This window comes from Oncorhynchus kisutch, linkage group LG6, assembly GCF_002021735.2.
Source record: "Oncorhynchus kisutch isolate 150728-3 linkage group LG6, Okis_V2, whole genome shotgun sequence".
NCBI classification, from domain to species: domain Eukaryota; kingdom Metazoa; phylum Chordata; class Actinopteri; order Salmoniformes; family Salmonidae; genus Oncorhynchus; species Oncorhynchus kisutch.
Window position 1 is genome coordinate 24,370,272 of NC_034179.2, and position 12,625 is coordinate 24,382,896.

The 12,625-nt window shown below is 44.0% G+C and overlaps 1 protein-coding gene across 4 annotated transcripts in view; it reads right to left on the reverse strand.

Annotated features, from left to right (window-relative positions):
• LOC109892551 (roundabout homolog 1-like) overlaps nucleotides 1-12,625 on the reverse strand; it is a 171,241-nt gene that overhangs the window by 26,094 nt on the left and 132,522 nt on the right. For all 4 annotated transcript variants that reach the window (XM_031826455.1, XM_031826453.1, XM_031826454.1 and 1 more), the window contains exons 4-6: nucleotides 8,134-8,254; nucleotides 6,943-7,081; nucleotides 6,600-6,727 (exon numbers count right to left, since the gene is read on the reverse strand). In XM_031826455.1, coding sequence (XP_031682315.1) covers nucleotides 6,600-6,727; nucleotides 6,943-7,081; nucleotides 8,134-8,254 — 388 coding nt within the window. The remainder of the gene's footprint in view (nucleotides 1-6,599; nucleotides 6,728-6,942; nucleotides 7,082-8,133; nucleotides 8,255-12,625) is intronic.

Consider the following 12,625-nt stretch of genomic DNA (forward strand, 5'->3'; position numbering starts at 1 on the left):
AATACATGACTGAGTAAATTAATGGAACAAACAACAACCTGACACACAGTGGGGGCATGAGGCGCAGAAGCTCTGTTTCTGTGCTAGACTACTTCCCAGTCATTAATGGAGGATATGCGTGGTACGGTGTGTTGACTGAGTCTGGTCTTCCGAGGAGTCGGCTTGTGTGTTTAATGAATGGGACCCCAGTGGGAGAATGCTTTAGTGTGTGTTTGACTGTAAATACATCTCCCTCCCTCTATCTAAATTCCTCAGCACTAGCAAAACACACGTATGTAGTTACAGTGGACATACACACTCTCACACATACACGCTCATTACAGCAATGTACCTTTGACTATTTTATCACTATTACACTACTAATAAAGATAAGTGGAAGAGAAAGTCCGGAACACAGAGGGACATATGAGACCATAAAAAGGACCAAACAGAGGGAGGAGAGAAAGGGAGGAGCAGACAGGAGAAAGCAGTGTGTTGTTGTTGGATTTGGCTGTGGCCTCTGAACCCTCTAACCCTCTTACCCCCTGACAGCCATGTTTTCGGAGCGGGACTTGATGAATATGTGACCATGTACATCATAAGAGCCGAGGTCCAGCTCCCAGCATGCCATGCTGTATGGTATCGGAAGTGGAGCGTCCTGCCTGAGTGTCGAGCTCAGACCAGACACCCTCTACGTGCTACATATGCAGCCAGCTACAGGCTCCCACCATGTTTCATATACAGTAGTCGTATGTAATTATTTCCATTGACCAAATACTATGCCTCTGGAGAACGCTGTGTTTCCTTCACTATGTTTGTCTGTGTAATATTTAGGACACAGGATCTTGGAGGAAAACATTTCCTTGGCACATGCATGCACACACGCACACAGACACACACAAACACATAACTTTGTTGGAAGTGTTTGAAAGGTTTGGTGTCGTGCTTATAGGTCCACACTGAATGCCAATATAATGACCCCTGACATGTAGCTTGTGATTTATGGAGCTATCTGGGGCCAGAGGCATGAAGTCCCCTGGCAGCCTTATGGGGTGACTGGAGATGGTGCTGAGGGGACACGTGAGCTCTTGTGTTTGGTCAGTTGAATGGGCCAGTGAAAGGTGAAGTTAGAGTGTGTGTGTGTATTTGCGTTGATATGTACGTGCGTGCCTGTGTGTCGTGCATCTGTGTGCCCCAGTTTGTCGTGCATGTATGTGCCCCTGTGTGTGCCCCTGTTTGTGCCCCTGTATGTGCCCCTATGTGTACCCCTGTGTGTGCCCCTGTATGTGCCCCTATGTGTACCCCTGTGTGAGCCCTCGTGTGTGTGCCCCCATGTGTGTGCCCCTGTGTGTGTCTCTGTGTGTGTCCCTGTGTGTGCGCCCCTGTGTGTGTTCGTGTGAGTGCCCCTGTGTGTGTGTCCCTGTGTGTGCCCCTGTGTGAGCCCCCATGTGTGTGTCCCTGTGCATGTCCCTATGTGTGCCCCTGTGTGTGTGTCCCTAAGTGTGTGCCCCTGTGTGTGCCCCTGTGCGTTTGCCCCTGTGTGTGCCCCTGTGTGTGATCCTGTGTGTGCCCCTGTGCGTGTGCCCCTGTGTGTGTGTGTGTGTGTGTGTGTGTGTGTGTGTGTGTGTGTGTGTGTGTGTGTGTGTGTGTGTGTGTGTGTGTGTGTGTGTGTGTGTGTGTGTGTGTGTGTGTGTGTGTGTGTGTGTGTGTGTGTGTGTGTATATATTACTATGTGTGCTCAGTAAGGCTGCTGGGACACAGCGTTCCCAAACCTTGAAGACTCATTGGACCTGTTGACTCAAAGGTGTGAAAAGCCTTGCATGGGAGTGTTGGGTTGAGTTACAAGGCCAGCCAGTCCTGCAGCCTGTTTGGACAGAGTTACAATCCCCCAGTAAACACATATATCTGAGGGAAAAGAAAGGGGGATGGATTCTACGACAGCTCCATGTGCTGGATTAAGTAAAACAGACACTCGGAGACTGGAACTCTGGGTGTCGAGCTAGGACTATAGAGCCTTATTGACTGAGGGCTTAATATCTCTGTGAAGGCTGTGGCACACTGTGAGTCTTATTGGAGATAAACAGTGATATGCATGGAGAGAGAGAGAGATAAAGACAGAAAGGGAAAGAGATGGGGTGAATGATTGAATGAATGAATGAATGAATGAGGCAGAATAGCCATAGTGTGAACAGAAAAGGGTGAGAAATTAAGACATGACTTTGAGGAGGAAATATATTAAAATGCTACAAGATGATCTGGAGTGATGGCCCTAGTTAAAGTGTGATGGACGACCTCAGTAAAAGTGTTAGATGATGGAAACTATGCTAAATAAATAAGAATAAATAAACAACAGAAAAACTGTTTTATTTTTAAATAACAGCTTAGCCTTGGTGTGTTGGGATTGAAAGCAGCTCGACTGGAGTGGGGATCCAATATGCTTTGATTTTCACTACTGATAACGTGGCCTGTCTGCACCAATAACACGGCCAGACTGTTTAAAGAGGAAACAAACCCTTAATCTCCTGCCTTCCCTGTGGATATGTTCAAACACAGCAAGCCCACTAGACTGTTTATGTTTGGGGCAGAAAACAGAGAAACCATGGAGCTATGTTTCATTTATGTCAGTAATTATCTTTTTGTTTTCTCATGATTTGGTTGGGTCTAATTGTGTTGCTGTCCTGGGGCACTGTGGGGTCTGTTTGTGTTTGAGAACAGAGCCCCAGGACAGCAATGCAATTAGATCCAACCAAACCAGCCAAATCATGAGAAAACAAAAATATACAGTGGCTTGCGAAAGTATTCACCCCCTTGGCATTTTTCCTATCTTGTTGCCTTACAACTTGGAAATAAAATCTATTTTTTGGGGGGGGTTTGTATAATTTGATTTACACAACATGCCTACCACTTTGAAGATGCAAAATATTTTTTCTTGTGAAACAAACAAGAAATAAGACAGAAAAAAACTGAAAACTTGAGTGTGCATAACTATTCAAAATCCATACTTTGTAGAGCCACCTTTTTCAGCAATTACAGCTGCAAGTCTCTTGGGGTGTGTCTCTATAAGCTTAACACATCTAGCCCTGGGATTTTTGCCCATTCTTCAAGGCAAAACTGTCCTTCAAGTTGGATGGGTTCATGCTGATATACAGCAATCTTTAAGTCATACCACAGATTCTCAAATGAGATCTGGGCATTGACTAAGCCATTCCAAGATATTTAAATGTTTCCCCTTAAACCACTCAAGTGTTGGTTTAGCAGTATGGTTAGGGTCATTGTCCTGCTGGAAGGTGAACATCCGTCCCAGTCTCAAATCTCTGGAAGATGAGAACAGGTTTCCCTCAAGGATTTCCCTGTATTTAGCGCTATCCATAATTTCTTAAATTCTGACCAGTTTCCCAGTCCCTGCTGATGAAAAACATCCCCACAGCATGGTGGTGGCATCATCATGGTGGATGGTGTCCTTGGGGTGCTGAGAGGTGTTGGGTTTGATCCAGACATAGTGTTTTCCTTGAGGGCCAAAAATATCAATTTCAGTCTCATCTGACCAGAGTACCTTCTTCCATATGTTTGGGGAGTCTTTTGGCGTACACCAAACGTGTTTGCTTATTTTTTTCATTAAGCAATGGATTTTTTCTGGTCACTCTTCCGTAAAGCCCAGCTCTGAGTGTACGGCTTAAAGTGGTCCTATGGACAGATTTTCCCATCTAAGCTGTGGAGCTTTGCAGCTCCTTCAGGGTTATCTGTTCAAAGTTTCTGATATTTTATTATAACCCAACCCTGATCTGTACTTCTCCACAACTTTGTCCCTGACCTGTTTGGAGAGCTCCTTGGTCTTCATGGTGCCGCTTGCTTGGTAATATTCCTTGCTTAATGGTGTTGCAGACTCTGGGGCCTTTCAGAACAGGTATATATACTGAGAACATGTGACACTTAGATTGAACACAGGTGGACATTGTTTAATTAATTATGTGACTTCTGAGGGTAATTGGTTGCACCAGATCTTATTTAGGGGCTTCATAGCAAAGGGGATGGATACATATGCACGCACCACTTTTCCGTATTTTTTGTTGTTGTTATTTTGTTGTTATTTTTTTATATATCACTTCACCAATTTGACAGATAGACAGGCAGGTTTGGTGTATGTGTGTGCGCACGTGTGTGCGCGTGTGTGTGTATGCGCATGTGTGTGTGTGTGCGTGCATGTGTCTGCATATGCGTGTGTGTGTGTGCATTCGTGTACACGCAAGTGTGTGTGAGTAGTCGGGTGTTGGTGCTCATTTCCTGCCATCAGTCCCAGTGCTCTGGGGGTCATTGTGGAAGGGCATCCCTGCTCATAAATGAAACCACTTCCTGGTGCCTCATCAACACTCCCATCGGGGCACCTATTCAGAACTGTTACACTGATCCAGTCAAGGTTAGACTATGAATTGTACGAGCAGGGAACAAGGCAAGTAGAGTGCTGATTGCTGCAGAACTGATATGAACTCAAGCCAAGTAAATACAGTTGAAGTCAGAAGTTTACATACATCTTAGCCAAATACATTTCAACTCAGTTTTTCACAATTCCTGACATTTAATCCTAGTAACAATTCCCTGTCTTAGGTCAGTTAGGATGACCACTTTATTTTAAGAATGTGAAATATCAGAATAATAGGAGAAATAATGATTTATTTAATCTTGTATTTCTTTCATCACATTCCCAGTGGGTCAGAAGTTTACATACACCCAATTAGTATTTGGTAGCATTGCCTTTAAATTGTTTAACTTGGGTCAAACGTTTTGGGTAGCCTTCCACAAGCTTCCCACAATAAGTTGGGTGAATTGTGGCCCATTCCTCCTGACAGAGCTGGTGTAACTGAATCAGGTTTGTAGACCTCCTTGCTCGCACATACTTTTTCAGTTCTGCCCACAAATTGTCTATAGGATTGAGGTCAGGGATTTGTGATGGCCACTCCAATACCTTGACTTTGTTGTCATTAGGCCATTTTGCCACAACTTTTGAAGTATGCTTGGGGTCATTGTCCATTTGGAAGACCCATTTGCGACCAAGCTTTAACTTCCTGACTGATGTCTTGAGATGTTGCTTCAATAAATCCACATAATGTTCCTTCCTCATGATGCCATCTATTTTGTGAAATGCACCAGTTCCTCCTGCAGCAAAGCACCCCCACAACATGATGCTGCCACCCCTGTGCTTCACGGTTGGGATGGTGTTCTTTGGCTTGCAAGCCTCCCCCTTTTTCCTCCAAACATAACGATGGTCATTATGGCCAAACAGTTCTATTTTTGTTACATCAGACCAGGGGACATTTCTCCAAAAAGTATGATCTTTGTCCCCATGTGCAGTTGCAAACTGGCATTTTTATGGCGGTTTTGGAGCAGTGACTTCTTCCTTGCTGAATGGCCTTTCAGGTTATGTCGATATAGGACTTGTTTTCCTGTGGATATAGATACTTTTTTACCTGGGATTGATTTGCAATTTTCGGACCAAAGTACGTTCAACTCTAGGAGACAGAACGCGTCTCCTTCCTGAGTGGTATGACGGCTGCATGGTCCCATGGTGTTTATACTTGCGTACTATTGTTAATACAGATGAACGTGGTACCTTCAGGCATTTGGAAATTGCTCCCAAGGATGAACCAGACTTGTGGAGGTGTACTATTTTTTTTCTGAGGTCTTGGATGATTTCTTTTGATTTTCCCATGATGTCAAAGAGGCACTGAGTTTGAAAGTAGGCCTTGAACCATATCCACAGGTACACCTCCAATTGACTCAAATGATGTCAATTGACTCAAATGATGTCAATTTGCCTATCAAAAGCTTACAAAGCGATGACATAATTTTCTGGAATTTTCCAAGCTGTTTAAAAGGCACAGTCAACTTAGTGTATGTAAACTTCTGACCCACTGGAATTGTGATACAGTGAAATAATCTGTCTGTAAACAATTGTTGGAAAAATGACCTGTGTCATACACAAAGTAGATGTCCTAACTGATTTGCCAAAACTATAGTTTGTTAACAAGAAATTTGTGAAGTGGTTGAAAAACAAGTTTTAATGACTCCAACCTAAGTGTATGTAAACTTCCGACTTCAACTGTACATGACCTCACATTTAACTGATAACCCAACTCAGTCGGTTACTCTGGCAACTGCTTGACTCGACACATGAATGTAAACTGATCCATGCTAAATAAATCAGGGCAGTGGTATGACACTCTTTGGTGTGGGTTAGGTAAGATATCCAACTGCTCTGAGAACAGCTGTCTTCTCCTTCACACTTTATCTAACGTTTCATGAATGTCAGAGCAACAGCTGCACAGCATAAACACAGTCTACACACAGTCTGCAGCAGGGTAGCCTAGTGGTTAGAGCGTTGGCCTAGTAACCGGAAGGTTGCAAGCTCAAACCCCCGAGCTGACAAGGTACAAATCTGTCGTTCTGCCCCTGAACAGGCAGTTAACCCACTGTTCCTAGGCCGTCATTGAAAGTAAGAATTTGTTCTTAATTTGTTCTTAACTGACTTGCCTAGTTAAATGAAGGTAAAAAATCTAATAAAAACATAGTCTGTGCGCTTTCATGTCAAACAGACTTGGGTTACGGTTGGTGGAGGTTGTACTGACCGTGTACTGTCAGTGTAGCTGATGCCTCAGCCTTCCCCACCATGTTCTCCACAACACATGTGTAGGAGCCCTCGTCTGACAGTCTTACATCTCGTACGCTCAGGGTGTGGTCCTCTAGGATCTCATACCTGAAGACAGACAGACACATACACACAGTGTGAGAGAAAGGGACTGGGAGATATAACGATGAGACAAAGGAGCTTCACATGATGGCATACACTCTGTAATATACCACGCATGTAATTCCTAAGTGTGCATATGAATTTTGATCAGAGTATGTGTCTATGACGTGTAACAGCGTAATATAAAGGCTGTATAGTCCTGCTGGGCAATCCATCCATACCTCCCCTTGGGTAGGTCTGCATCCTCTTTCCTCCAGCGGACAGTGGGGACCGGATCTCCCTGTGCCTCACAGTGGAACTCCACACTCTCATCTGCCAGCACCATAACACTACTGGGCCTCTTCACAAACCCTGGGCGCTCTGAAGAAGATCATAATCATAATGTGTTTAAAGTTCGGTGATAGACTGACAGTTTTGCTTGCATCTCTAACCCTTAGCCCTTGCAAATACAAGCTTATACAAAGCTATTAGATAAGCACCTAAAGACGCTACCTCTGAATACCATTAGCCCCCTGTAACTCTCTCTCCATGGGACGGACTGGGACAGTGGGTGAAAGTGTTTTTCACTAAAACACATTCCTTTATGTGAATGAAAACAACTTAAATCCACTTAAAACTAGTAGGGCTTGTTAAAACTAGGGCCATTTTATTCACATTGGTCCCATAGCACATTTGAAAACAGATCTGTTTATTCAATACACAGTATTATTCTATTAGCCCTAGAAGTTTTTACTAGGCATTGTAAATGTATGTGGTGTGCCCTGGCCAGTAGCCCAGTACAGCCTACCCGTTCCCGTGATATGATGTCTCAGGCTGCTACAATGGAAGTGTTTGGAGAGGGGGTGGGGTTCTGGTAGAGAGGGGGACAGCATAGGGTGGAGGTGGGGGTGGAGAGGGGAACCAGGCTAGGAGTCAGTGGTCTGGGACACTTGGCAGCAGGAAGATTGATTGAGAGTGGGGGATGAGGGTGGGGATACAACCTGGTCCAGGACAGCTGGGGGGTGGCAGGGGTCACCCTGAGTTTAGGATTCAGGAGAAATGCCTTCACAGCTGCAGGGCTAGGGGCCATTGTTATGTAACCTGTTCCATTATTGGATTATGTGCCAGGGAGAAAAACCTACACCAAGGGGACATGCAGACTCTTTGACCTTCACTGACACAACTAAGACTCACTGAAGGGGGCTGAGAGGAGGGAGAGGGAGACAGACTCTACTAGAGGGACAGACAGACAGACAGACAGACAGACAGACAGACAGACAGACAGACAGACAGACAGACAGACAGACAGACAGACAGACAGACAGACAGACAGACAGACAGACAGACAGACAGACAGACAGACAGACAGACAGACAGACAGACAGACAGACAGACAGACAGACAGACAGACAGACAGACAGACAGGGTCTTACCTAGAACAGTCAGTTCTGCAGTTTCGCTCTCCCTCTCTCCCACCATATTGGTCCCCACACAAATGTATTTCCCTGCGTCACTCTTCCTGGCGTTGGTGATCATCAGCTTCCCGCTGCGGATCTGAAAGATGGAGGGAAGAAAAGTTGTAAAGTCATATCTGTAACTAGATACCTATATAAACCTATATAAACCTATATAAATAACACCACACTGAATAAGGCTTTGAAAGGCTCTCAAAAAGCGATTTGGTGAAATTATTTGTGGTTTAGAAGGCACTAAATCGAGGACAGCTTCTACCCCCAAGCCATAAGACTACTAAATGTTAATCAAATGGCTACCCAAACTGTTTGCATTGACCCCCTTTGGTACGCTGTTGCTACTCACTCTACACCCACCGACATGTACCTCAATTACCTTGACTAACCTGTACCCCCACACATCGGTACCGGTACCCCTGTATACAGCCTCTGTGTTGTTATTTTATTGTGGCACGTTGTATTGAAATGTTTTTATTTTATTTAAAAAATTTGCAAATATTTTCTTAATTACTTTTTTTTTAAACTCTGAATTGTTGGTTAAGGGCTTGTAATAAGCATTTCACTGTAAGGTCTACTACACCTGTTGTATTCGGCGCAAGTGACAAATATTGATTTGATTTGACATTACTACAGAGCAGTGGTCACCACCTTTTCTGAGTCAAGATCAAAGCAAAAAGCAAGTCCACAAGCAAGCTGAGATCTACCGCTCAGATTTATTAAAAAGAATATGACTTAAAAAACATGCAACATTTTAACCTATTAAAAACAGTTATTTAGCAATGTTTGTGCAGTCGACTATATGCCCAATACATTATCACTGCATACTGTCTATGCTTGAATTGAAATGTTGTTCTTCTCAGACCATTTCGAAATAATACTTCAAAATGTTTGGTACATGATCACACTGGTAATAGATTATAGTAATTTGTTGTATTACTTGAGAGGCACAGCTGAGTGAGCATAATCATTAGCATTTTTATTTTACTGCACTGATGGCCTGCATCTGATGGTCAGTCTGAGGGGTGGGACGGAGCAGAACTAACCCTGTCTCTCACCCGTCTCAGTCCCCCCGCTCTCCTTCCCTCCGCCGAGAAAAGGGGGCACAGTCTTCCAGCTGATGACAAAACTCAAGTCACACTGCATTATTTCTGTCTCATGCACCAATTCATGTTGTTACTCTTATGACCAGAGAAAGTGAAATATTCCTCAATATTAAAAAAGACAAGCAGCTAACAATAACAGCGTAAGCCTATCGTAACACTTTGCTATACTCTTTCATTGCTGCTGCAGTGCTGGTTGTAGTGTGAGTGGATGTAGGGAGAACGCGCATTTTATGGCTTATAAAAGTGTTGAAGAAACGGTTGACAGTGCTGAATAACAACTTACTTATGAAAACAGCAGCTGTGCTGTTTTCACTGAGACTTTCTCCAGTCATTGTTTTAACCGTTTTGAAATTTCACAGCATCAACTTTGCTGTGCACTCGAGGCCTCTTTTTACAGCCTATGTCTCGAGGAAACTGTGCAGACACGGTGATCTGATTGGCCAGCAGTAGGCCTATAGGTGCACTTGATTTGCTCTCTGGGCCTGCCAAGTATGCAGAGTTCTACAATTAGATACATGAAATGGTTCAAAATTGGAACACTTTGCCTGCTGAATCAAGAGTACTTACCGAACGAACAAAGCAGGAACGCAAAGACTTTATCGTTGTTGTTTGTTACAGAAATGTTTGGTGATCGACTATGAAGACCTTGGAGATGGCGATCAACCAGTTGGTGACCACTGCTATAGAGCCCAGACAAAGATCTGGTAGGTTTAAGGCAAAAGCTTTAAGAAGTAAACAGTGTGCATTCCCAGCTGCCCCGGCTGGCTGGCTGCGTGGCAGGGAGGGCAGGGCCTGACAGGTTGTTTTCCACTGAAAGAGGAAGCAGTGAGCCCACAACATCTCAGGCCTCAGAGAACACTGCTACAGCACCAGTCTAGAGATCCTGTAATGTGACATGCAGCAGGATTGTTGTAATGGGAAATAACTTTGGATGGTTGGGTTGGAGAATTATGCTAGTTTCAAAGACGAACCTATGTGCAGAAAATATGGAATCAGGATTTCTGCAAACATAACTGATAAGTAAAAGCTACATCATGCATCAGAAATGTTCAAATAACATTAAAATGTCTTGAAAGAGGGATTGCTATTCAAACACTAGGGTGAGGATGGGTGAAGGAAAACCTTTCTATAGTCCCTGCCTCTTGTTTCCCAGTGGTAAAGTACAGTGTAGAGTGACGTTGGTTAGTGAGTGGAGAGGTATCATAAGGCACCAGAGCCTGTCAGAGAGGAGGGAAGTGGAGGAGTCCTGATGTGGCCAGGCCAGTAGGTTACAACTTCTTGTATGTAAACCATGCTGGGAAGACCAGCCAAGCAGTCATAGCTAATCTACTCACAGCCTGATTTACAGCAGACTAGCTCCAGCCCCTTCTCTGCCTCATACACAAATACTAACCCTCTTCACCACCTCTTGTCCCCCCTTGCCCCTCTCGCCCTCACAATACCTGCAACCTGCTGAGAGGAGGCTGACCTTCCCTCTTCACACTGACATATTCTCCCAGGCCATAAAAGGCATCATGTGTTACACAGGGAGAGCAGGAGGAGAAGAGTGGGAGAGGAGAAGATGGGAGAGGAGAGGAGAGGGAGGAGGGGGTTAGGAGGGGAGAGGATAGGGAGGAACGGGATAGGAGGGGAGAGGAACGCTCTGTCACGCTCTGGCTGAAAATACTTGAATCAGTTATAGAACCCATTGCCCTTTATGGTTGTGAGGTCTAGGGTCTGCTCACCAACCAAGAATTCACAAAATGGGACAAACATCAAATTGAGACTCTGCATGCAGAATTCTGCAAAAATATCCTCTGTGTACATGGTAAAACACCAAATAATGCACGCAGAGCAGTATTATGCCAATAACCGCTAATTATCAAAATCCAGAAAAGAGCTGCTAAATTCTACAACCACCTAGAAGGAAGCGATTCGCAAACCTTCAATAACAAAGCCATCACCTACAGAGAGAATAACCAGAGCAAGCTGGTCCTAGAGCTCTGTTCACAAACACAAAAAGACCCCACAGAGCCCCAAGACAGCAACACAATTAGACCAAACCAAATCATGAGAAAACAAAAAGATAATTACTTGACACATTGGAAATAATTAACAAAAAACTGAGCAAACTAGAATGCTATTTGGCCCTAAACAAGGAGTAAACAGTGGCAGAAAACCTGACCACTGTGACTGACCCAAACTTAAGGAAAGCGTTGACAATGTACAGACTCAGTGAGCATAGCCTTGCTATTGAGAAAGGCCGCCGTAGGCAGACCTGGCTCTCAAAAGAATACAGGCTATGTGCACACTGCCCACAAAATTAGGTGGAAACTGAGCTGCACTTCCTAACCTGCACATCCTGACAATATTAAAGACACAGATCTTCAAAGAATTTAAAAAAAAACAAATTTTGATAAACTCCCATATCTACTGGGTGAAATACCACAGCGTGCCATCACAGCAGCAATATTTGTGACCTGTTGCCACAAGAAAAGGGCAACCAGTGAAGAACAAACACCATTGTAAATACAACCCATATTTATGTTTACTTATTTTCCCTTTTGTACTTTCACTATTTGCACATCGTTACAACACTGTATATATACATAATATGACATCTGAAATGTCTTTATTCTTTTGGAACTTCTGTGAGTGTATCTACTTCACTTGCATTGGCAATGTTAACATACGTTTTCCATGCCAATAAAGCCCTTGAATTGAATTGGAAGGGGAGAGGAGGGGGAGGAGGGGAGAGGAGGGGGAGGAAGGGGATAGGAGTGGATAGGGGGGATAAGAGGGGAGAGGGAGATGAGTGGGAGAGGAGAGGAGGGGGGAGAGCAGGGGAGAGGAAGGGGCAGAAGAAGGGAGATGAGGGGAGAGGGCAGTGGCCAGGTTTCAAATCCCAGAGGTCTCAGAGGTCACTGGGCCAGGACCTGTTTCATGTTCCACCCCCTGTGGTGTTGGCAACTTTTAAAGTGTCATCACATTACCCTGCATTTAATGGGGAACAAAGGTCAGAGGAGTGTGATACATTCAGTGTGAGTGTGAGGATGATGTTAAAGAGTTTAAGTACAGCCAATTGGAATTTTTGGTTTGTATATTTGATAATTTCATTGAGGATACCACCACAGGCCTTTTTGGGTTGGAGGGATTGCATTTTGTCCTGTAATGTCAGTCAATGTAATTTGAGAATCCAGTGGGTTCTAGTAGTCTTTAATAGTTGATTCTAAGATTTGTATTTGATCATGTATAATGTTTTTGCTGTTTGTTTTTTGTTATAGGGCCAAAAAGATTGAAAAAGTGGCTTACCCGTACATCACCATTTTGGATAGATAACTCTTCGTGTTGTTGTTTGTTTAGTGTTTTCC